Below are 24,159 nucleotides of genomic sequence, written 5' to 3'. Positions count from 1 at the left end.
TACAGTATCTTTACTGACAACTCTCTGGTCATTTATGGTAGGCCGGCTTCTTGCTAACTTGCGTGTTTTCCTCGACGTAAATCAACAACACACATTGTAATGCTGTACGATAATCCCACATCCGATTCTACATGCGTGTGTTTGTGTGTAATTACGTGATTGATTTTATTTTAAAGAACAGCTGTTATAATTAAGCATCAAACTTGTCTGTTATGTTACATAATAATGACATTTAAACTAAATGATTTTGGTTTCAATTTAGTTTATTTAAGTTCCAAAGAATAACAGTTCAAAGCTTATATAATGCTGAGTGTAAGGCATAGACGGTGTTTGATCATATTACACCAGCCGTTGTAGTCAAGTTCCGGATAAGCCAATAAATGGCGGATTTGCTTTTAAAAATCCTGAATGCTACATACAAACACTTTTCCATAAGCCTATTTAATCATTTTAAGTGATCATTAAGCAAAATATATTAAAGTCACTTTAGAACTGTGATATTTTACGTTCCAAACTTGTTAATTTTAAAGTATTATTAAGCAATATATTTGTAATCATCTAAAAATTCTGATTGAAAAGCTTTTGAAATTTCAAGAAAATTACTAATTTCTCTAGTGTATTAATTACTACATATCCATTCCAAATGTTTCAAGAGGCAGGCGTGGGATGTCCCATTAGCTAATTTGGGGGTCAATGGGCTATAGCCCTCTGGGGGTTCTGAAGCTTTAGCTATTCATACTTCTTATATAGATAATAGTTAAAGATTTTCTGGTTGCTGCCAGGGAAATAGGCCCCTTGTGCCATCATATAGGCCCGCCACTGTCAGTGTAATTCTTAGAATGGGAAAGAATTGGCTAGATCATTTTTTTTTCTGAAGGGGAAATCAAAACTTATGTGTCTTAAATGTTATGAATGTAGTAAAATTATCCCATTGTGATATAATAAAGCTTTATTGAATTGAATTAATTTTTAACCTGCCATGACTTAAAAGTTGAAACATAAACATTGTACATTTTGTGATTGATAAGCTAAAAAAACCTGGAAAATATTAAATATTTAAATGTATATGCTTTATTTGATTGCTAATTTCAATGGCCAAAATTAGAAGGGTTTTTTTAATTGTTTTAATAATATTTTTGTTTATAATTGTTTTATCTGACAAGGATTTATAAGCTTTTCATAACTCTCTGTCACTCTCTTGATACACTTCCAGCCATTCAGAAAAAAATAATGAATTTCTTTATAAAATCGTAATATTTAAAGTAAGTAAATTACTATTAAAATATATATGATATGGAGGAGACCAAGTGTCAGAATGCATTTGTACCTGAGTCAAGGTGCATGGATTATTGATATCTATGCTGACTCCCTCCTATTGATCCAAGAACCCCAAGTGAAATGCAAAGGAAATTAGTAGAAGCTAAATTTTTAAATTTTTGAGCATTAAACAAAAGCTTGCAAAGAGAGCAGGTGGTTTAATTATTTATAATATTTGTGATGAAGAGAGAATTGATCTGTTTTCATTTTCCTTTAGGCATACATGGAAGACCATATGCGGAACAAAGACAGACTGACGGAGGAATGGAAGGCGCTGTCGGAGTACGAGGCTGAGCCCAACTTCACCACGATTGGCAAGATGGCGAAAAATCTGTCCAAGAATAGATTTGAAGACGTTCTACCTTGTACGTGCAACAATTCTTGTTGTTTTGGCGATTTAATGCTTGGTTACATCTAGATTAAAATTTGGTTGTACTTCCTGGAAAGTTTAACTCATGAAAATTTATATGTTTTCATTGAAAATAAAATATTATTATAAAAGTTTTGTTTTTTTTTTGCTTTTAGCTCTTTTCACTGAAAGCATCATTGATTTCCCCATTGTTACCCTGTTTTAGAAACACTAGCAATCATAAACAACATTCTGTCCCAATACATACAGTAAGAGAAATTCTGATCATGAATATTCAACATAAATTAAGTGTACAGTATTAGAAAAAAGTGTTAGCATCCTACCATTTACCCATTCATACTCCATAGAGACATAGGGCATGCATAGATAATGTGCCATGTACAAGGCCAAGAGCGATGGTACAACCTGGGATTAGAATGCTCCAACTCATGTCAAGGAAATATGACTGCTGAAATGCATTTAAGAATTATAAAATTACTGCAATGTTTTATGCATTTCTATTTGATCAACACCTCCACTGCAAAACTGTATAATACCATCCGTCATAATATTGATGGGCTTTTGGCTGATAAATATTTTTTAATCAACATAAAATACAGAATACTGAATAATAATACACTTTATATGTCCTTTATCAGATTCTAGGTCAGATGGAAAATTTTATTTTAATACCTTTTACTTGACATGTATAAGAAAATGGAATAAAATCTTGTGCTACATATTACAAATGATCGAAAAAAAAAACCACATTTTTTAATCAAAGTTAAAGGTTTTTGATTATAATCTATGTTCACAAAATGGTTATAGATCATTGAATACTAATCTGTATTCTTACATTAATTACAGCTTAGGAATATATTGAAATATGTAATATAATGAAGTTTTATTGCATATTAAATATTGGCCTAAAAGCTGCAATGTATTCAAGAATATGAACCCCATAGAAATATATACTTAAATCTTTATAGTTATCCAGAAAAATATTACCTGTTTTACTATTATCTATAATATATTGTATTACACTTTTTGTAGTACATACTGAAAATTTCCAAACAAATTAAATTGACTGATGAATTTACGGTACAGTAATACAGGTCTCCATCTAATTATGGACCCTCCAATTTAAGACCATCTCGAATTAAAGACAGTTTTCTGTGGTCTCAAATTCACAAATGTCTTTTATCTTTATGGTGCTAATTAGAGATAAAAGCTTCTAAAGACCATGTAAAGGTCCCAAAAGCAATCTTTAGTTGGAGGAAGACTTGTATATACTTAAAGCTTTTTGGTTATCCATAAAATTTCCAAATAAATTAAAATAAAAAAATAATAACACCATAATTTAATTATGCAAATTGCAGTAGAGTATATTTTTATTAATAAATTATATCTTTCTTTTTCCTTCATTATCTTTAGATGATCATACCAGAGTAATTCTCAAGGAAACCACAGGCCCATCTCAGTCTGATTATATTAATGCAAGTCTAATAGTAAGTAGTATTGTCCTGCTTGAAACTTCATCTTTATTTCCTGATAAATCATTTGCTACTTTGATTTTTATAACGCTTTGTTTGAGCTGCTGATTGCAATGGGATGATTGAAATTACAAGTACAGTAAGCTGTATAGTCTTTAACTGTATACATAATTCTCAGCTCAGATTAAAATGCATTTATTCTTCTGGAAATTACATTAGAAGTATATATAATTGTTCGTACAAATTATTTTTTTAAATCAATAAAAAATATATGAAAATTGATATAGTTTATGCAAAGTTTGCATGTGATGTTAGTTTACAAGTACAGGTGTTTCCAATGATATGTTTACAGAAATAATTGTTTTGAATTTAAAAATAAAATCAAAATGATGATGATTATGGAGATGGATATGATGATGATAATAAAATAATTGATAATGATGATGATGATGATGATGATGATGATGATGATGGTGACAATGATGATGATAGTAAATGCAAAGAACAGCTTATAAAATCATATGATTTAACAACTGAATTCTCTTCTCTTTTTATTACAGACGGATTCTGACCCAAGATCTCCTGCCTATATCTCTACGCAAGCTCCACTTCCTAACACCATGTCCGACTTTTGGCAGGTACTGTATATACAAAGGAACTACTGTAGACTGTCAAATTTCTTGACTCAAACAAAACTATTATTAAATATGTATCTCCCATATCTAAGCTTTTTTTGTTGTAGGGGCAGGACTTCACAACAATATTTTCACTGTCTCTCGGTTTTTTTTGCAGTCTACCATTGGCGTATTTAAAAGTCTTAAATTGGGGGGTCTGATGGGGGAGGTGGAATGGTGAAGTAGGGGGCTCGATTATCAGTTGAGAGACGCTAATTCGCAAAATATGGTGATTTTAGGTGATATATAACTACTTGACCATCATTTTGGGTAGAAGCATTAATAGCAGAGCTGTCTCTTATACACATCTAGATGTGTATAAGAGACAGCCCCCGCCCTCCCCTGGATACGCCACTGCAGTCTACTCATTCATATTATTCTCCCATCTCTTCTTCTGTTTACCTCTTCCTCTGCCTACATCATCTTCTGCCTACCTCTTCTTTTGGAACCTTGTAAACCATTGATGTATTACCTCCATAGTTATGCTGATGGTTATATAATGATGATTTCTGTTGTTGATCTCTGTGTGTACCATGATTTAACCCATTGTTACTTGATGTGAATGTTCAATTTCTGCCCAATTTGTTTAAAAACATCCCATTTTTTTTTGTTGGCAGATGATTTGGGAAAACGGTGTAGTGGTGATAGTCAACTTGACACGACCTGCCGAAAATGATATTGTCCAATGCGAGAAATACTGGCCGGAGGAAGACAACAAGGCTTATGAAAACTACGAAGTGCACTTGGTCTCGGAACACGTATGGTGTGAAGATTATCTTGTGCGGAGTTTCTATCTTAAGAACTTATTGGTTAGTGTTTGAAATACATATTATGTTTGACAAAACTTGGAGGTTTTTTCAGCATTGGAATTACTACAGTAATGTGGGCACCTTTGGGACCAAAATAATTGTCCCCATAATAGGTTCATTCCTGATAATGACATAATTAATATCGAAATATTGAATCCCGACATGATGGCGTGCATTTCGATACTTGGAGTAATTATTATGCTATTTTAATAGGTTTGTCCCCTGAATAGGAGTAGTGTTAAAAAATATTATTATAAGTGTCCCCTTAATAGAGGTGTCCCAAAGGAGGGGTTCTACCTTATATAAAACACTGTACAAAACAGTAAATTTTCAAAGATTTCATATTTCTTTCTAATAATATTAATTATGATTACTTAACGTAAAATATTGTCATTATTATTATTATTATTGATAATATTATTATCATTGTTGTTGTTTATTTGTTATTATCAATGTTTGCTATTATTTTTTTATTGTTGATATTTCTTTATATCTTAATATGCTAGTGTTACTGTTATTATTGCATTTTTTGATGTTATTTATTTATATTATTACATGCTTCTCTAAAACAAAAGCTAGAAAAGTAACACGTTATTTAAGAATATGTCAAAAACAAACATTTCTTAAACTACAAAAAAAAAATCAACAATATGTAATGAAGCATTTCAAATATTATTCATTAATTTTTCCCATTAAAAAATATTATCACCAATGCATGTGATGCTTTTGTATCAGCGTATTCATTCAAATATTGGTTTATTTCCGTTTATCATACTTTCGTCAATACTTACACGACTTAAGGCATCTGTTCGAGTGATTGCACTCTGAATTGTTACATGATCCATGATGCTGTGCCCACATCCTTGTCATTCGTCCGACTTTTGTTATGGAGGTCAGGTTCACACCACAAAAAGTCTGCTTTCAGCAGTCGCTCAATTGAGTATTTAAATGATATTCACCATCAATATCATGAACTTACTCTCGAGTTTCCATACTCGGAATAATCAGGATTATCTCCTAGATATTTTGAATATAGATTTTATTTTCTCTTCTGTTATTCAAACAAAGAAACGACAATACTCAAAACGATTGTAATTTTAACCTGTGAAGCTAGGAATGTAACACTTATCAGTGATGTTGTTTATCCAGTTTGTCCTTGGTCTTCCTCGCTTCCGTTTGCCATTTACGTAGCTCTGCAAGATTGAGTTGCTTGAAGTGTCACTCTGCCTGTATATATGTCCAAACCGGTTTTCTTGACCTGACAGTTGTTAGTAAATTTTCAATTTGTCCAATGCGAGTGTAAGTCCTTTCTCTAACCTCTGCATTTGTTACATGATCTGTGTACAGGATTTGGAGAATTCTGTGTGATTTTATTTCAAATGTTTGAATTTTTTCTTTCAGTTGATGCTGTCAGTGTCCATGCAATGCTGTGGAACACAAATGATTGTGTCCCCTCAGTTTTTGATTCATAGAGTCACGCATAATGAAGATTATACTTTTGCATAGCAAAATAAATAACATTAAGAAATTATTTTCTTGCAGACGAATGAAACACGAACAGTTACTCAGTTCCACTATCTGACCTGGCCTGACAACGGTGTACCAGCGTCACCACGATCTTTACTTGAATTCCGAAGGTTAGTTTTCCCTTTTTTTTTCTTTATGCATTTATTTTCATTCTTATGAATTCAAATATTAATCTCATTTTAGATTTTTTAGTATTAATTATTATTATATATATTTTATAAAACCTCATGAGGTATAGAGTTATTGAGGAGTGTGAAAACCTTTTGGTGAAAAATTATTTTATGTGAATGGCTGGCTCGTAATTTTGTATATTAAAAGTGAGGTAAATTATTTATTGTCAGCCATCTATAAACAGAAGTAACTTCTCAAAAAATACAGATGAAAGCTATTATTACTGTTTCTAGACCTTGGTGGTATTTACAATTTTCTTAAGTCTACTTGCTATTTAAGAAAATAAATTGTTTTAAATGAAATCAAACAAATAATTATATAGGGCGCAATATAATTTTATGTCAAATATTAATGTTGAATAGATATATACCATTGGTACAATTATGCACTTTTGCTATCAAAAGGATGAAAGTAGAATTAGATATGAGAGAAAGGATAAATGGATTGTATCACAATTCAATTAAATGCTGAAAATAATCTAACAAACATCGCATTTTCTTCATTTTAACCTTGCAATATTTCATTTCATCATATTCGCTTTACTACTAACTTTTGGCTTTAAAAAGCAACCTATGCATTTATATATATCAAACTCCTAACAGCAAGATATTCTACTCATCTGCAGACATCCCTGGTTGGAAATATTGCCAAAAGTGCAGCCAATTTGTTTTCTGTGGAATTACACAAAGGCATAAATGATCCAAAATGTACTTGTTCATTTCATAGTTAATACTTTTGCTACACTGCGTGGCTAACTATAAAAGGGAATGTAAATGACCTGGTATATCAGCAAATCAGTTAAATAGTTTCTTATGTTTATTACATTATTGGTATTTTCATAACAATTAATAATTTGCATGATTTAACATACAGTAGTGCAGCAACGGTTTGTAAAAAGGCAGCAAAACATAAAACACAATGTAAGATTAAAACATAAATTTAGTTACGGTAAGCAGGAGAAAATTGTAGTTAGAGGTGCATTTAGTGTTCATGTTCTCTATCCATATTTTGTAATATCTGTCTGTAGAAAATGAATTACTGAATCTATTCATTCAACTACTTCTTTAGAATATCTGATGAAATATTTGCAATCACTGCCAAAACCTGAAACATTATATTTGAGATTAATGTGCAGAACACATAATTGATGAGATTTTATTCTAAAAATAGAATATGAATTCCAATAATTATTTGGCTGCAACAGAGAACATAGATTAGGCTTAACATGAAAACATCAATAGCGCCCTCTGTAAAATTGCTTCTTGTGCCGGTTACAGTTTTAGTACTGTCAAAACTGTGTTTACAATACAGTAATTAATTATTAGCATTATTATTTGTAGTCATAATAATAACATATATTGTTTAATTCAACAAGGACCAGCAACAATTTCATAATAGATAAAATGAATTTGAAGTTAGTAATAGAAGCATTAATAGCAGAGAAGCACATCATTATGCTATTAGAATTAAAGGTTGTTGACTTGATGAGATAGGTAATTATGAGATGTAGTGCCTGGTTATGGTTATGGTCACCCTGTTAGTTAAGTTAGTTAATTTGGTTGCCATACTTACAATAAAATACAACCCAGAAATGACATTCAACACTGAGATTGCATATATTCTTCTTGTCAGTATTCAAAACTGTACAGTACTTTTGGGAACTAAACATCTAATGTGGTAATTGGGGGTATCCAATTAGAGGTTTATTTGTCTACTAACAGATTGAAAATTGTCTAATAGTTTTTATTTATAAAAAATGGTCTTGAATTTGATCGTTCTCAAGATTAGAGCGGTTTTAAATTGATAGATAAACTATATTTTGGTTCTCTTTGATGATTTGCTGGTTTTCAGTGGTTGCTTGAAATAATTTAGGGTTTATTTTACATTAATCTTTTAATTATTGTTTTAGTTTAATCTTAATATAAATAGAGTACTGTTTTGAAAATAGCATCTTAACACTTGCTTAACTCACATTTGCTGACTCCTTCACCTAACATCTTGCTGTGATGCTACTGTACATGTTCCAGAATACTAACCCAGAGCAAACGTACGACGGGGTCATTTTTGTGCTTGTGCAACTTTCCCCTGCCGTAGTGCAGTTGCATAGTCACAAAAGTGATTCTGTCGCTGCGTAACTTCATCCGCTAACGATTTCGCTAACGATTCTTACTTTCACCACGGATTTTCATGTGCTGATTTTTTATAACTGCGTCACGTCATCCGCTAACAAAATCTTATTTCCAACGTGCTTTGCTGATGGTGACAGGTCTAGGTCTGCGGTTTATCACCTGACCCCAACGATCAACGCTTCCTTTGTTGTGAAGACACTAACCATGTTACAAGCTCATTAGTCGATGTAGAGTAAGATGAAAATGTAAGCGGTTTTCAAATCGAATAGTTGTGTTAATATAGTTTTGTTTTCCTAGTGCCCAGCAGTTGATTTTAATATTTTATTATTTCCATCCAATCTGCATTTTCTGTACATCAAAAGATCTAAGCTTTTAATAAAGAATAGTATTTTTGCTAGTAGTGGACAGACTGTTTTCTAAACATTTTCTCATCGTAATTACCTGCATACTAATGTTATATTCCATCTCAACAATTTATCGCCTGTATCGTATTTTATGGGCAGCCATTCCCCCATTGAGCTGATGGGTTCTGCGATTTCATTGGATTAACTTATCAACTTGATTGTGATCTCGAAATGAGTATCACGGTGCCTTCATTAAGAGATCCATCATTGAATTTAACATCTGCCATCCTGTTTATGTGTAGATGTTTGCAGTTTGCTGGCATCAATAAGATATTCTGCTTGTCGCTATCAACTGCTGTTTTCTTTTTTGAAGTTTATACCTCTAAACATCTCTAAACATGTCACATAAATGTAGTGCTCAATCCTCTTTCTCAGTTTTAAATCTATTTTACCGACCGATCAATTTTTAAAGATTTATTTACTTTTATTTTCCTAAACTCACATTCAACCATACATACTTAAGTGATCAATTTTCAAGTTTTGGAATTTCTTAGTACATTTTTTTTTCACGTCAAATTGTACAATATAAAAACATCTAAGTTAAATATATAAAATAGTGCTATATAAAATCCACATTTTTTTAACATCAGTGAGTAATAAAATTGCCACAGATTTAATTACTTTATTGAGCATTTGGATAATTTTTGCTCATTTAAGTTTAAAGGGAAACATTCAATAAGTCACATATAGCAACTAAACATTTTTCAATGAGTTACACATGTTTTGCTATATAATTTCTTAAAATGATCTCCCATTAATTAAGAGTACAGGTGTTTGCAAATATTATATTATTGGTGTTATTTTAAAGTTTGTTAATTGGTGAAGAATTTTTTTTTTTCTCACTTGAATTATTATTTCAAAAAAGCAATTCTATTTTGTAAAATTTTCAAGTTTGTATTGCATTTACCTATTGGTGATACCTATAGATAATCAGAACATGTGGTTTGTTTATCTCTTTATATTTCATTGAATTATAGAATTAAGTTTAGAATATGAAAATTGATCACATATACTGTCAAATATATAACCTAGCTTGACAAAGTAGGTTACATTGTATCTGGTAAATATTTCAAGTCAAGTTATCATGTTAAAAATATATTATGTCTTGTCAGAATTAGTTTTTCACTTTTACAATCTCTATTTATTCATCTGAATTCTGTGTATTTCAACTATTTGATTTGTTTTAAGTGCCAAAAAATACTAAAGTGAGTGTATTTTAATTCCAATTTAAGGAAAAAAAACTGGAGTATTTAAGTGCTATTTTCTTTGAACCATTAGGTCTACGATCGAATTTGATTATGATTGTATAAAAGCAAGAGTTATTTAAATGCTGTACATTCTATCAAAGCTCAAATATATTCTCTTTTGATTAATTCCTTGTATCTAATATGATTTTTTCTGACTTTTGTGACCCATTTTATCAGAACAGTTCAAATGTGATGTTGGAATGTGTATGGTAATGCATGTTATACAATATTACCAGGTTATTCTATTATCCTACGTAAGCTTTTTGTTTTGTATGGTGACCACCATTACTACAAAATTCATTGAGATTCCATTACACAGGGTAGGCATATAACAAAATTTGTAACTAGCTTGGTTTTTCATATAAGTATTTATACACAAACATTAATAATTAATGTAATATATCATACAAATATTTTTAGGGAAGGGAATGTTGTTTAAAATACTGTCCATTTTTATTCCTATTTCAAATATTTATTTGTATAGTAGTAATGATTATAGTTTTTTACTGTATTAAAATTATTTATTTTTAAAATAATTACTTACTATTCATTGATATATTTTAATGTTGTTTCTGCTATATTGTTTTTAATATGAGATCATTTAAACTGTATGTGTAGAGAGGTCATAGGTCAGCTGTTAGAAGGTGCACTCTCAATATTTTGACTAATGTTGTAATAACGTAACAAAAGAGAGTTTGACTTTTCCTGTTAAAGTAATACGGAGGTCATAACCGAAGGACTATGCATGTTAATCTGGAAATGAGGGTTAATTGTTTTAGCCAATTAGAGCTTGCCCGTTGCAATTATGCTAATGAGGTTTCATAAAATGGATGAATCATTACAACGAATGTGGCCAGAAGATGAAACTCGCTTGCAATTAGCACTGACTAATACAACATGACAAAACATAGCATGACAAACAATCACGAAGCAATCTTGCCCCAAAGTCATTACACCAATTTTACAATACCGACCATCAAAAATCTTGTGATTATAAAAAATTAGCCTTTCCTCTAAACAAAATGCTTAAAATGTTTATTAGTTATTTATGAGACATACAGTCACTCATCTTCATGAAGGTCTGGCTTATTGAAGTTTTCATAATTTCTCATTTAACCTATTTGCCTTCAGTATTTTAATGACATTGCTTGCAGGTGTAATGAATAAAACTAATGTCTTTAAGGTATAAGTTTGTTTTTATTAGTTATGCCAAATGCAAAATAGCACTATGTTTAAACTAAGATAGAATATTGACTATTTGAAATTACGTTTAATAAGCTATTTATCTCCTATGCTTTAATTATCAGATGAATTATAGACCTAATAACTGAAATTTATTACGCATTCATTTGCCTTAATTTATGCAAATTCACCGGGAGCCAGTGCATTGAACTCTCTAATCTCATTTAACCTATTCTCTTTCTGTGATTAATTACTTGATGACTTTTAAGAAACGAAATTCATTTCTTTTAAGGTATTCATTTCGGATCCATTCAATATCTGATACAATTAAAAACAGAAACTGAAAGAAACATTTGAAACAGTGACATCAAAAAGGTTTTTTTTGATTAGATAAATCTTGTCATCTACAGCTGTCTATCATTAGGACATGATAAAACTATATAGATATAATAATAGATAATAAATGTAGACATTTAAATCCTGCAGTCAATTCCTTTTGCCAAGGAATGCAAGGCACTCGCAACATTCCCTCATCATGGACAACCGTGTAACCACGTTCACTCCATTTGGAAGTGTTCCAGTCATGCTAAAATTAACTGCCCATATACTACTTCGCTACCCCGCCACACGCTTCAACCAGCAAATTGCAGCTGTCTAAGTAGCTCTGATATAGGCCTACATATCAAATCCACTGTCATAAGGAGTACAAATTACTGATAAAAGTGCACAGAACTTAATTCATACGACAACATACTGACCATGGAAAGAATCCAAAACCGAGTTTACAACTGAAAATAACTGATACATTTTTTTATTTTTTTTTTTAATTCCATATCTGTATATTTCTCTTTTCCTCATTAAAATTAATAAGATCACTCAATCTTTACATTATACAGAAGACAAGTACTAATTTAAAATTTGAATTGAAAACAGTATAGAAAGTAAATATGCTTTAAAGGGATATTCCTATTGGTTCACAGAGGACTAAATACGGTGCATGAATCTGGACAGTATTCGCTACTCATTATTAAACATAAGCGTAGAATGTCAAGAAGATAACCCCTGCCTGGCCCCGAACAACATATGTCTTGGATTTTTCAGGTCTGCGAGGTACTCACGAGGGATTCCCAGTTGTCTTGGAGTTTTTAGAGATCTATCCCTTTAATTTCCGACTTTCCAAAATAGTATATATTGATGAACTACTTTTAAAAAGAATGAGAGTATAATTGAATTAATATTTCTGGGACAAGTTTTCTATTGAGAATATCTTTAGAAAATCAATTACACATTTATGTAGATGATTTCATTTTGTACTTGATTGGTTCTCACTGTTGAAGTTTGTTGTAATATAAACCTTTGGTAGATTTCTTCATATGTAAAATGATTTTTTTTTTCCTTCCAATATTTTGTAGGAAAGTTAACAAGTCTTACCGGGGAAGATGCTGTCCTATTCTGGTACATTGCAGGTGAGGATAATATTATATTGGAGACATGTGGCTTAGAATGAGTCGCTACAAAATGCTTTTCAAAATCTAGTCTTAACAGCTTTCTATAGAATAATGGCCTCTGTATGACTGTTGCTATAACACATTTGGAATATTGAAAACCAGTCATGTCCTAGCAAATGTGTTTTTGATTGTTAATGCTTAAATATTCAATGTTTTGAATATAGCTTATAATAAATATAGCTTATATAAATATTTATTAAATGTTAGCCACCTTCACCTTTTTAGCTGTTTGCACACGATGGTTGGTACAGTAGTTTGCCGCATTACATCCCTGCTATACAAACTTTTGATTTTAATTTCTAATAGTATTTATTTATTTATTCAACTTTCATTTCAGCGGCACACAAAAATTGTGTGTGTTCAATGTATAAAAGAGAGAAAGAAAAATAACTAAAAGAAACTAATCGTGTTAAAAAAACAATTATACAATAGCAGTATATAGGCTGTATAGGTGTTTTAACAAAATCCACTAAATTTTTAAAAAAAAATAACATTAAAAAATAAATACAAGTATATAAAATACTTATGAATGAAGTATAAGTATAGATATTTCGTCACTCACATCACAAACTAACAAAATTAAAGTGGATTACACATATTGGTTGTCAAGCAATTTTGTATTCTTTACAAAAAGTCTGTACAACAACTTTTCACAACTAAAACAATCTACTTTAATTGTGTTAGTTTGTGATATGAGCAATGATGTGTTTATGTGTGTATTTTCCCGCTTAATATGCGATATAAAATAAATTACTGTATAATATCATTTCTCCGAATAGACTGATCATTCTTTATATGTCTCAAGAACTTCTAATCTTTGAATATTGTCTAATTTACTTTTCATAGTGATGGTATTGGACGCACCGGAACCTATTGCTTGATTGACATGACCTTAACGAGGATGATCAAAGGTGCGAAAGAGATTGACCTAGCTGCTACTTTGGAACATGTTCGAGATCAACGACCTGGAATGGTCCGTACAATGGTGAGTTTCTGTACCACAACAGTATCTACCCTTCAATCATGGTCAAAGTTAGTATTAAAAATTTATCTCTCAACAACAACCGATGTTGTTTAGACTTTGACGGTAATTAGATCTTTCAGTGCGTTAATGGAAGGTCGATGGTTTTTTTCCCTTCATGATTTTACATTTTCCAGAGTACTGTATTTAGAGAGTCAATTACAAATTTATAATATGTTACCATTTTTGTTTGTGGTGTTTTAATTTGTTGAAAACACAAGTAACATGCGTTTAAAAGGTAGAGAAATAAAATTAATTTGTCAGCAGTGGCATATATTTGTATTCCTGGACGCCGTCACTCATTTCCCTGTAATTATTAAAAGTAATGATATATAATAACCAGTTAAACTTAATTATATAATTTATTATGGGAATTAGCAAGATTGCCGGTCATTTTTTTGAGATTACCCAAGATGTCTTTTTGATGAGGATCTGTCAGGATCAATTTCTAACCTCATTTCATTTTCTTGTACAGTCTATCAACTTTTATTTGACAAAAACATGATGAGGAAGAAAGACATGCTTAAATAGGATCATGATGACATCACATCAGGACCATATATAGGCATGTTATGACTATATATGGGCATACAATAGTTTTTTGTCAGATAAAATTTGATAGTCCCTCTCTTGTTGCTTTGCCAGTCTGGAATACTAAAGCATATTTTAGCACTTGCAAATCTGAACAAGCAAATTGAAACCATACACCTAAACTTAAAGTGAATTGCCTTAGAAGTGTTCTGCAGTTTATTAAGCTTCTGAACTAAATTAAAATTCCATCATCATGTTTCCATTACTGGTTAACTCCTTCCTGGAGTAGAGAAAATCAAATTTGTTGTTTTGAATTAATTTTGCTGAGCTCACTTAACTTTACTGACTAGCTGCGTGCTTGCAACTTATAAGTCAGTTACAATTATAGAGTTAAAATTATAATAACTAATGATATTTGGTAATTAGCACATGAGTAAGTGAATTAGCCACAGTAATATCAATTGTTTTTGTTGATGGAGTAGTAATCATTGGAACTAAATATGAGGAACTGTCGTATTTGATGTATGTCAAAATATGTATGAGCAATATGCTCTACTGATATGCTAAATATTAACGCAAGTTTTTTGTTTTATTCTTACTATCATACAGCAATTACGTATCGATTATATTTGTACATGTTCTGAAATCCTTTCTCCCAGAATTGCTTATTCATAACAGATAAATTTTTATTCCCACAGGAGCAATTTGAATTTGTCCTGACGGCTGTGGCGGAAGAAGTCAATGCAATCCTGAAAGCTATACCTCAGTAAGGACTGCACTCAACAGCCATCCAATCGGATAAATTGAAAGGAAACAGTGGTCGCAATCTCATTATTGTCCGTACTTGCCGTTTGTTTTTCGCTCCTTCTATCCCCTCGTTGCATGTCGCTGTACCATCAGTTATGGTTTTCTTTCTGGTTGATTACGGCTAAAGTGGAAATTCAAAATTTCTACCGATTTAATATCACACATCTTTACAACATTTACTTTGGTGATGGTCAATGGCTAAAATGATATGCTATAACTTTGTCTGGAAATATATATTAATATCATGCATGTGTTTTTGAAGTATGAGAGACATCCTAAGAGAGATGGTGTTCATCCAAGACTATTGTCTGTCAACAGTGAAGAATAGTTTCTAAATATTACATTAAATATTCAGATAAAAACTTTGGAAAATTTATAAATATTTACAAAATTGGTTGACTATGAATAAGTATGTTCCCAAAAATGGCCACCGTCTGTGTACTGGGTTAAAGATATTGATGTTGTTATGTCGCCATAGCAATCAAAAAATTCTCTTACCTTTACTTCACTACCAAAGAGAAAATTTAACCATCTATATAGATAATAAATTATTAACATTGTAATTATTTAAATATGAAACAAAATAAATAACAAATTATATTAAAAGACATGATCTGTTTCCTGCTTTGAGTGAAAGAAGTAAATATATAGTATATTTATTCTTTAAAATTTACTTCATGAAGGTAATTTGGCAGTACCTAATAACAACTTAACAAGAATTTAGTTATGTACAAAATCAAAATGTAAATAGTTCTGTTATATTTTTTGGAAATGCCGAAAGCAGTGTAAATCAAAACAATCAATTTCGCCTCAAAATGTGCAGTATTCTATGATTATTGCATTATATATTTTCATAAAAACTTTTATTATTTGTTTTAAAACATCAAAATCTGAATAATTATATCAACGTTAATTTAACTGCAAAACATATCCACCAATACAAGATAGAAATAATATTGATATTTTTGAATATATATTTAGTAAATTATTGTATGTTATTATTCAATCTGTTAAATTTTACATATACAGTTTCATTTGTTATTTGTACTTTCAGCATTCCGTATTCAAATCCTGGCTTTTGCGTGAAAGGCCTAAGCCTTCTTTAGGTACTTTTGCGACTGTTTTAACTAACAATAAATTTGATCAAGAATCACGTAAAAATAGATAGCATCTCAAAAATAAGTGCAATGTAATTGGGGGAAACACATTTATTTAATAAATAATGTTTGTTTTTATCAAAAAGTAAATCCATAAAAATGTTTATTTTATAAAGAAATAATGTTTATTAAATTATGGTTTTAATGGAGGGACAGGTCTAGTCAGACAATTTGCAGCAATTTTAGATGTTGCAATATTCGCTTAAAATTATGGTGGAATCTATTTATGGTTGTTATTGTTAATTCTAATTTATGATATCTTTATATAATTTAATTAAAAGCCATGAAATGACAATAAATATGTTATGAAATTTTAATAAGCATTACAGAGAAGTATTATTAAATATATTAATTGATTGATAGATATAATGCATGGAATATTTTTATTCCAATTAAAAATCTTTCTTTGAAAGATGTTGAGAATTTAAAGGTTACACGGTCTTCTCAATAACTTCCCTATTTTTAAGCAATTGGAATTTGTTTAGAAACAGTGTTTATAAAGTCTATTGGATTCATTTTTTGTACATTTTGATTTTTTATTTTCACCACTCAGTTATTTTATTTATAATCTTGCTAAAGAGTTCAAATTTCATTGTACTAACTCATCATTATTCATTTTTCAATTATCAAAAGCAAAACTCTAAAAATTACCCTTAGGCCTAACAGTCTGTGTCATTTTTAATTGACAAAATTAATAAGCTTCTAATAACAAGTTCTTCCTTCTCCAAAGGTTAATCGAATATACCAGATGTTAACATGAGTTGGAAAAATCTATGTATCATCATTGTGCTATGTTCCCAAAACATAATGAGATCATTCTTCTACTGTTTTATAATATGTTTACTATTTTCTTTTTTGCATCTCATATAGTGTATATTATTATTATTATTTTTCTCGTATTTTTATCCAATATGAAGTAACTACTGCTGAAATTAACTACGCTTATTAGCAGAGGTATTGTTGGCTGTTTAATTTGAAATCACTACACTATACATCTTTAAAATTTAGTGTTCTGTCACTTTTCATGGGCCTATGATACCCTAGGTTTAACCAGATTATCTAACTAGGTTAATCAGACCTGACCAGTAGTATTCACTAGATTATCTGGTTATGCAGATTTGATGGTAGTATTTACGGACACTAACCTGGTGAATTTTGTTGATGTTTTTATGGCTTTATAACATTCCAATTTATTTACAAACATTCGGACATACGCTCAATTGAATTTCCTAACAATTACCTCAACCATACTCTTGTATTTATGGTTTGTTATGATAAAGTTATTTTTAAAGGAAATTATTATTTATTTGACTTAATATTGATGATGTTTTCAAATATATATTTCAGAAGAAAACAACTTATATTGTTCCACAATTTTAGTCTCTACTTTAAAATCTCTTTCTGGAAAATTACAGATTATTTGAATTACAGACATATAATGTGGAAAGAGGTGGTCCCTTGAGTTCTGGCAGCATTTAGATTAGATGTCTTGCCTAATATTTCAAGGTTTGAAGATACCTCTTTTTTAGTGTATGTAGTTTACCGTAAGAGGGTAAATTACTGAAATGTGGAAGTATGTGGTTTGCACGATGTGTGTCCCTGTCGTTGTTTCGCCCCTCAAAATTTAATTTATTGTCTGTCGAGTTAGTAAACGTTTGGGGGAAGACATCTCCTGAACGTCTGCCACTATGGTCATACGACGTGTTTCATTCTGTTAAAGTAACAAGTGTGCTAGTTACATGTGTACTAGCAACAAGTGTGCTATTATGTGTTTAGTTGAGTATTATTATTATATACTGACCGAGATGTACAAGAATAAGTAACCCTATGTTCCTGAACGGCAAGATACGTAAAATACATGTATATTGCGGATATTCCGAGCGGTCGAATTTATCTTAACAAGCTTTTTATCTTTCAAAGTGTACACCATGATGGTCATGGTGGTGAGATGAATATGAAGTAACGTTGAAATACGTAGTTGTGTATTTAAGACGTGTTATTTGTTTAGTCTGTAATAGAATGTGTAATAAACGGCGTATTTGTGTTGCAATTAATAATTGTCTGAATTTGTGTTATGTTGCATCATCCATGGTTAGTTTGCCAGATTACTATATGATCGATAATCTAGGGGCGCATCCAATGGGGGTGGGTGCACAAGAGCTCTCCCCCCCCCCACCCCCGACGTCAGTCCAACCGGAAAGGAGGGAAGTGCATCCATGAGTACAGTTGGCAAAATGAGCGCTCAATTATTTTACCACTATTTTTTTGATTTTCTGTTGATTCAGACGAGGAACACAACGCTATATTCCCATACCGATTTAGTCCAATGACTTCACATGTCAGGATATCAAAAGACGGAGACCTAAGACGGTATTTTCAGCCATTATCACGATAGGTGAGTAGGCCCAGCTAGAACAGCTATCCATGCTTGAAAATGTTAATTAATTTGTAATTATCCCTATATTAGTCATCATAAACCTTGAATATTATATTACATGTGAACCATTTGATCCGGAGGTACACCTTTCACAAATCCTCTCGGACGGTTGGTTCTAAGTTCGCAGCATAGAATATACTATAGGGAGGGGTGTCTAGGGGAGGGGGAATACCGATAATTTTGTTGACGAGCGCTGGTTTGACAACCCAAAAATTACCATCTGAGAGTGTCATTTCCGGGCATCTAGAGGTATTCTTAAACTACCATACCTATTGTGCCCCCACCCCCGGCAAAAAATTCCGGATCCGTCCCAGCGAGTAGTCCTATTATTGATTTCAGTTCAATAAGATATTAAATCTAAACTGATTAAAGTCCTATCATAAACTTCGGTTATGTGTTAAACTTGAAAAAAGGGTTTTTGGCTGACCCTTTTGAATTACCAATGACAAAAATTAGATGGTTACGGCCTAGCGCCCCCCCCCCACCCAATACACCTGATTGTAATTATTAACACGTTATAGGGTGGAATAGACCACTACCTGAGTTTCAAGATTATAGTTTGAACATAGAACTCCCAACCTAACCCCTTTTTTGTACCCCCCACCCAATACCCCTGATTGTAATTATTAACACGTTATAGGGTGGAATAGACCACTACCTGAGTTTCAAGATTATAGTTTGAACATAGAACTCCCAACCTAACCCCTTTTTTGTAGGCCCATTTATATGAAATATTTCAAAACATTTCATAAAACCGATATCGAAAAGGTACATCTTGTCTGTCATTGGCGATATTTTAAGGGATCAAATTTACCCTAGATCTTGCCAAAGCAAATAAAAGATGCCTATCTGACCTAGATAACCAATTCGTGAAATTTTCAATGATACCATGCAAGAAATACTCGTTTTATTCTGCATTTATCTGATGAGAAACAGGGAATTCACATATTAGTTTTAAAAAAAAAACAAGAAGTAATTACAAAATAAAACCCCATTTTGAAATGTTTCAATCTAATTGATATGACATACAAGTGTTGTAATCTGCATAAGCGTAGGCCTAAGTTTGAAAGCATTATTTTAAAATTCTGACAAACCGAGGATATGCTTGTATTTCTTTAGACAAGCAGACTATAACGCCGGCATATCGGAACTTACTTTAGCATTGGTATTCCCACGAAACACATCATTTTCACTGCTTTTACATTACAAAACGGACAGTCATTTGAAATCCTCTGATTACGAACCAATTAAGAATAATCTCTACTAATATCCTGCGGCTGAGATATAACTAGATACCATACTAGATCATGTTCGTCTTCGAAGCACCTCTTGAAAAGGGTCTATCGATTCCTGTCACTTACCCGTTCTAATGTACTTCAGTCCATTTAATCATATCCGATAAACTACAAATACAGCTATCGAGAAACATTTTACATTTACGTTTGAAACTTTATTGGAGTTATTTCATCTGATCCTTCGATATGCCTCTTTTTCTACAATGACCTTATGCCGTTAAATGTAAATGACTGCTCGGTAAAACCCGTCTAGATTAGGATTTCCCTGTTCTAATTTCCTTAAAGGGAATCGTACAGTAGGCTTCCGTTTTTCTCGAAGTAACCTTTCGTGCCATGTGGCAAATGTTCATCACACTCAATTCGGTGAAAGATCACTCTGTTGGTTACGATTTATAGGAAGTTTTACAAATTTGAATGTTGAGGTAAAACGTCTTCTGTTTATATGACAACTTATCTACCAGTCAGCCCTTTATATTATTATTTTCATTATTTATTCAGGCAAAAGATACGATATACCGGGTACATAATACAAAACAATAATTCAAACGAACAAATACATTAAAAATAACATAGTCCTTAGCTGCCAGGAAAGCAGCCAAAACCACTGTTACAAAGTAGGTGTGTACCACTACTAAGATAATACCAATAATATAAATGGGAGTTATTATTAAAGCATTTGCATTATTACCGTATATTAGGCCTATAATTTATACACGTTGACACTAATAATAACTTAAATATTAAATTAGTAATACATAATTATATTAGGAAATAAATATTTATACAATAGAACAAATATAAAGCTAAATGAAATATTTAATTTTACATTTTATAATTTAGGTGGCCTATGCTAATAACTAAAATATTAAATTAAATATACCCAATGCAGTTATAAATAAATATCTATAGTTTATACATTAATAACAAGTTGTAAATTTACGAAGCAAGAAGATAAATAAAAGTATTTCTTTTTTCATTTTGTACTCAATCTACTTTACCAATTCAATAGACCTTTCTGGAGTGTCAATCAAACTTAACAACTGACTAATCAGAACAGTGCTAGGAATACGCGCGCATCTCACAAACACACGTGTTGTCCCACAAACGCACGTGTTTGCGTATGTTTTAACACATGTCGTCTTGTGGGACCTTAGCAACAATTTCCAAGGGGCGGGGCTTAAAGGAAAGGTCCATTGGTTTCACATTTTAATCAACTGGTAAATAGTGTTATCTCATTTTACTTTTAAAAGTACTCCATTTTATTAGGATAAAAGCATTTCTTAAATCAGTGGGTAATGAATGCATCCCAGCGTCTACAAAATCGGACAGGTAAGCAAAATGCGCTATCAGTCCGAGCGTTGAGTCTTTTCAATGTTAATATTTCCTAATGGCGGTGATTGATATTAATCAATTCATGCATGTATTCATTGTTCATGTTTAATTTTTTACATACGAACAGGATGCTAAATCTCTGAGCGAGTTTAAGTCCATCAGTTTTAACCTGAAGTGTCTGTTCATATAGCTGTTCAAGTCGACGTCAATGCAGAATCATTCGTGTTGCCCTTTGGATATGTTCCGTGTGAATTTATGCTTTACTTCAAGATATACAGTGCAACAATACAATTAAAGAAGGGCGTAGTATAGCTGTAATATAATTATAGTTGGGCAAATATGGCCAGAAGTGGATCTAATAAAGCTTGTTATATAATAATGGTCTTGTTATATCTGGCTGTAGTTTTAGCAACATGAAAACCACATATAAGATCTAAAGAGATGTGAACACCTAGAAGTTTCAGGTGTGGAACACATTCCAGTTCCTTATCCACTATTTTGTAGACGGGTAGGATTCCTTTTTCTTGCAAGCGATGACACTTGACATTTATCAGGATTCAAAGTCAACATGTTTGCATTTGTGACCAACTTCGTTATTGAGTTTAAATCATGTTGTAGGCAAGTAGAGTCGTCAACTGATAGGTCGAAAACTGAAAGTATCTTCGGCATATTGGTGAGGGTCGGTTTTTAGGTGGAGATGGATGGAGATCATTCATGTAAATGTTAAGCATTAACGGTCCAGCTACTGAGCTATGAGGGACTCCAGAAAGTGCCTTAGTCCATTCTGAAAGTTCCCCGTCAATAACATGAAATCAAATTTGTTTCTTGACTGTTAAAATCTTAAAACGTACGCCAACATGCGACTGCCTATGTCACCAGAATGTTTTTAAGTGAACGATCGACATTCACTGATAAATAATTTGTATGATTTACATCCTACTGAGGCTAGATATGTATGTATCTGGCGTATATATCGACTCATCCAGTTACTGTGAAAATCAAAGTGAAACAGTGCAGTTTGAATCTGAAATATCGGCACATTTTTTTCAGTACAAACAGTTTAGATTCTCTCATGTCGCATCGGCAACACTCGATCTTATCACAAGAAGTAAAAGTTGGCATAAACAATTTCTTTTGTTAGTAGGCCTGTTGTTTGCATATTATATTATGCGTAGGTGCTAACCCAACTGGTCCAGTCGGCTTTGTTAAAATTCGAAGTCGATTGAAGGCAACTGAATTCCACTATCTTTGTATGTGCGCATAAAAGCACTAGTTTTCAACGCACTATATTTACAGAGGGACATGATATGCCCTCATCTATACATTTCTAGCTTTATAATTAAAATTAGGCCTACTGGTATTTTTTAAATCGGTATTAGGTATCACGATTAATTACACATTCCTTCACGGTTTGATTTTTAGGATGGTTTATTTTGATGGCCTATGAACCTGTTTATTTTTGCAAAATAATGTTGGCGGTTTAATGAACGATTTTTCCCCCCTACGGTGACATTTTATGCTGACAGCGAAACATTTCAATATCATCTAATAATAATAATAATAATAATAATAATAATAATAATAATAATAATAATAATAATAATAATAATATCTGTTGATACTAAGGCGGTAGCATCTGATGTCTATGTGGCATTAACTAATTGTAAAATATAGATTGATATATTAAAGAGGCAATGCAGATTTAAATCTCTACTGAACTCAGTCTTTGCAAACGCGTCAGTTGGTGATTGGTGACATAAATGAGGTGGGCGTCATTTTAGAAGTGTTCTATATAAATTCAATTTAATTACCGTACTTTCAAGGCAAAAATGCAAACACATATGACTACAGTATTAAGTGTGTAGGGAGTTTATAGAACGATAAATTGAAAAATATTATATTAGCTTCCGGTAATATAACACATAATTTATGGATAGACCACACTGCCAAGGTTTTCCAACTCGTCTTAATAAATGGATGTTGACAATATTATAAGTCAAGGATGGCATTGGTAAGTATTCGTAATTGTTGGGACAAATTGCCCACTCTTTACTGTTAGGCCTAATCCATCCAGTTCGCCTGTTTCAAATCATAATAAATTCTTTAATTATATGTTAACTAATGGTATAGAATAGGCACAATGAATAGCCCTCTTTGTCGTAATGTAATATAGAGTTTACGAAACGGTCATGAACTGCTCCCATGATCTTTCACAAACTACTTTTAAAACGGGAGAACTTGGCATGAAATCAGTCAATCTGTTTACCGGTCCAAAATATAACGTACATTAGAAATTCTTAATAAATCCTGTAGTATGTATGACAAAAGCTCATGTCTGAGGTAACCGGTAACCGTGCCAGCTACTGTCGTCTGTCTACGCTTTGTTACAATTGTGAATTATTGAGAATGAAAAACTGAGCTCTGTCCACCCCCCCCCCCCCTTCTCTTTAAATATGACATTTACTATCATCCATAGGTGAAAACACACCTTTATATAATTATTTGCTTTCCTTTAGTGCTCGATAACTAAATGTTTTATGACAATAGTTACATTTAGGCCTAGGTGATAAAAAGGCCCTTTTTGTGACGTATTGATTTGCGATTCAAAATATGTCGATCGATAGGCCAATCTTAGAAAAGTTGTAATTCCGTGGCCTGCACAAATCAATAAAAAATATACTAATTTAACTTGACTATAACTTCATGTGTTTTCTACTTTCATTTCAAAGTGAGATGACATCTTAGAACGGTTGATCCCTCATGTAAGTC

The 24,159-nt window shown here is 31.8% G+C and overlaps 1 protein-coding gene across 1 annotated transcript; it reads left to right on the top strand.

The window, feature by feature from the left end:
* The first annotated feature begins 1,539 nt into the window (after positions 1-1,539).
* LOC117112704 (receptor-type tyrosine-protein phosphatase N2-like) lies at positions 1,540-18,380 on the top strand. The gene is made up of 8 exons (XM_033255844.1): positions 1,540-1,682; positions 3,101-3,174; positions 3,720-3,797; positions 4,451-4,642; positions 6,185-6,279; positions 12,715-12,768; positions 13,657-13,795; positions 15,061-18,380. Exons 1-8 carry the CDS (start codon positions 1,541-1,543, stop codon positions 15,130-15,132), a joined length of 846 nt encoding a protein of 281 aa, XP_033111735.1. The 5' UTR covers position 1,540; the 3' UTR covers positions 15,133-18,380.
* Positions 18,381-24,159: the final 5,779 nt, after the last annotated feature.

The sequence above is a fragment of the Anneissia japonica genome, unplaced genomic scaffold (genome assembly GCF_011630105.1).
Source record: "Anneissia japonica isolate Jap-2015-1 unplaced genomic scaffold, ASM1163010v1 scaffold432_len584295_cov189, whole genome shotgun sequence".
NCBI classification, from domain to species: domain Eukaryota; kingdom Metazoa; phylum Echinodermata; class Crinoidea; order Comatulida; family Comatulidae; genus Anneissia; species Anneissia japonica.
The sequence above is the reverse complement of the archived record's forward strand: the minus strand, read 5'-3'. Positions and strand labels throughout refer to the sequence as shown.

Bases quoted from the DNA above. Each gene is read 5' to 3' on its own strand.
- LOC117112704 (XM_033255844.1), top strand. From the start codon at position 1,541: ATGGAAGACCATATGCGGAACAAAGACAGACTGACGGAGGAATGGAAG. The intron at 3,798-4,450 runs GTACTGTATATA...TTTTGTTGGCAG, and splicing joins CCATGTCCGACTTTTGGCAG to ATGATTTGGGAAAACGGTGT. The intron at 12,769-13,656 runs GTGAGGATAATA...TACTTTTCATAG, and splicing joins CCTATTCTGGTACATTGCAG to TGATGGTATTGGACGCACCG.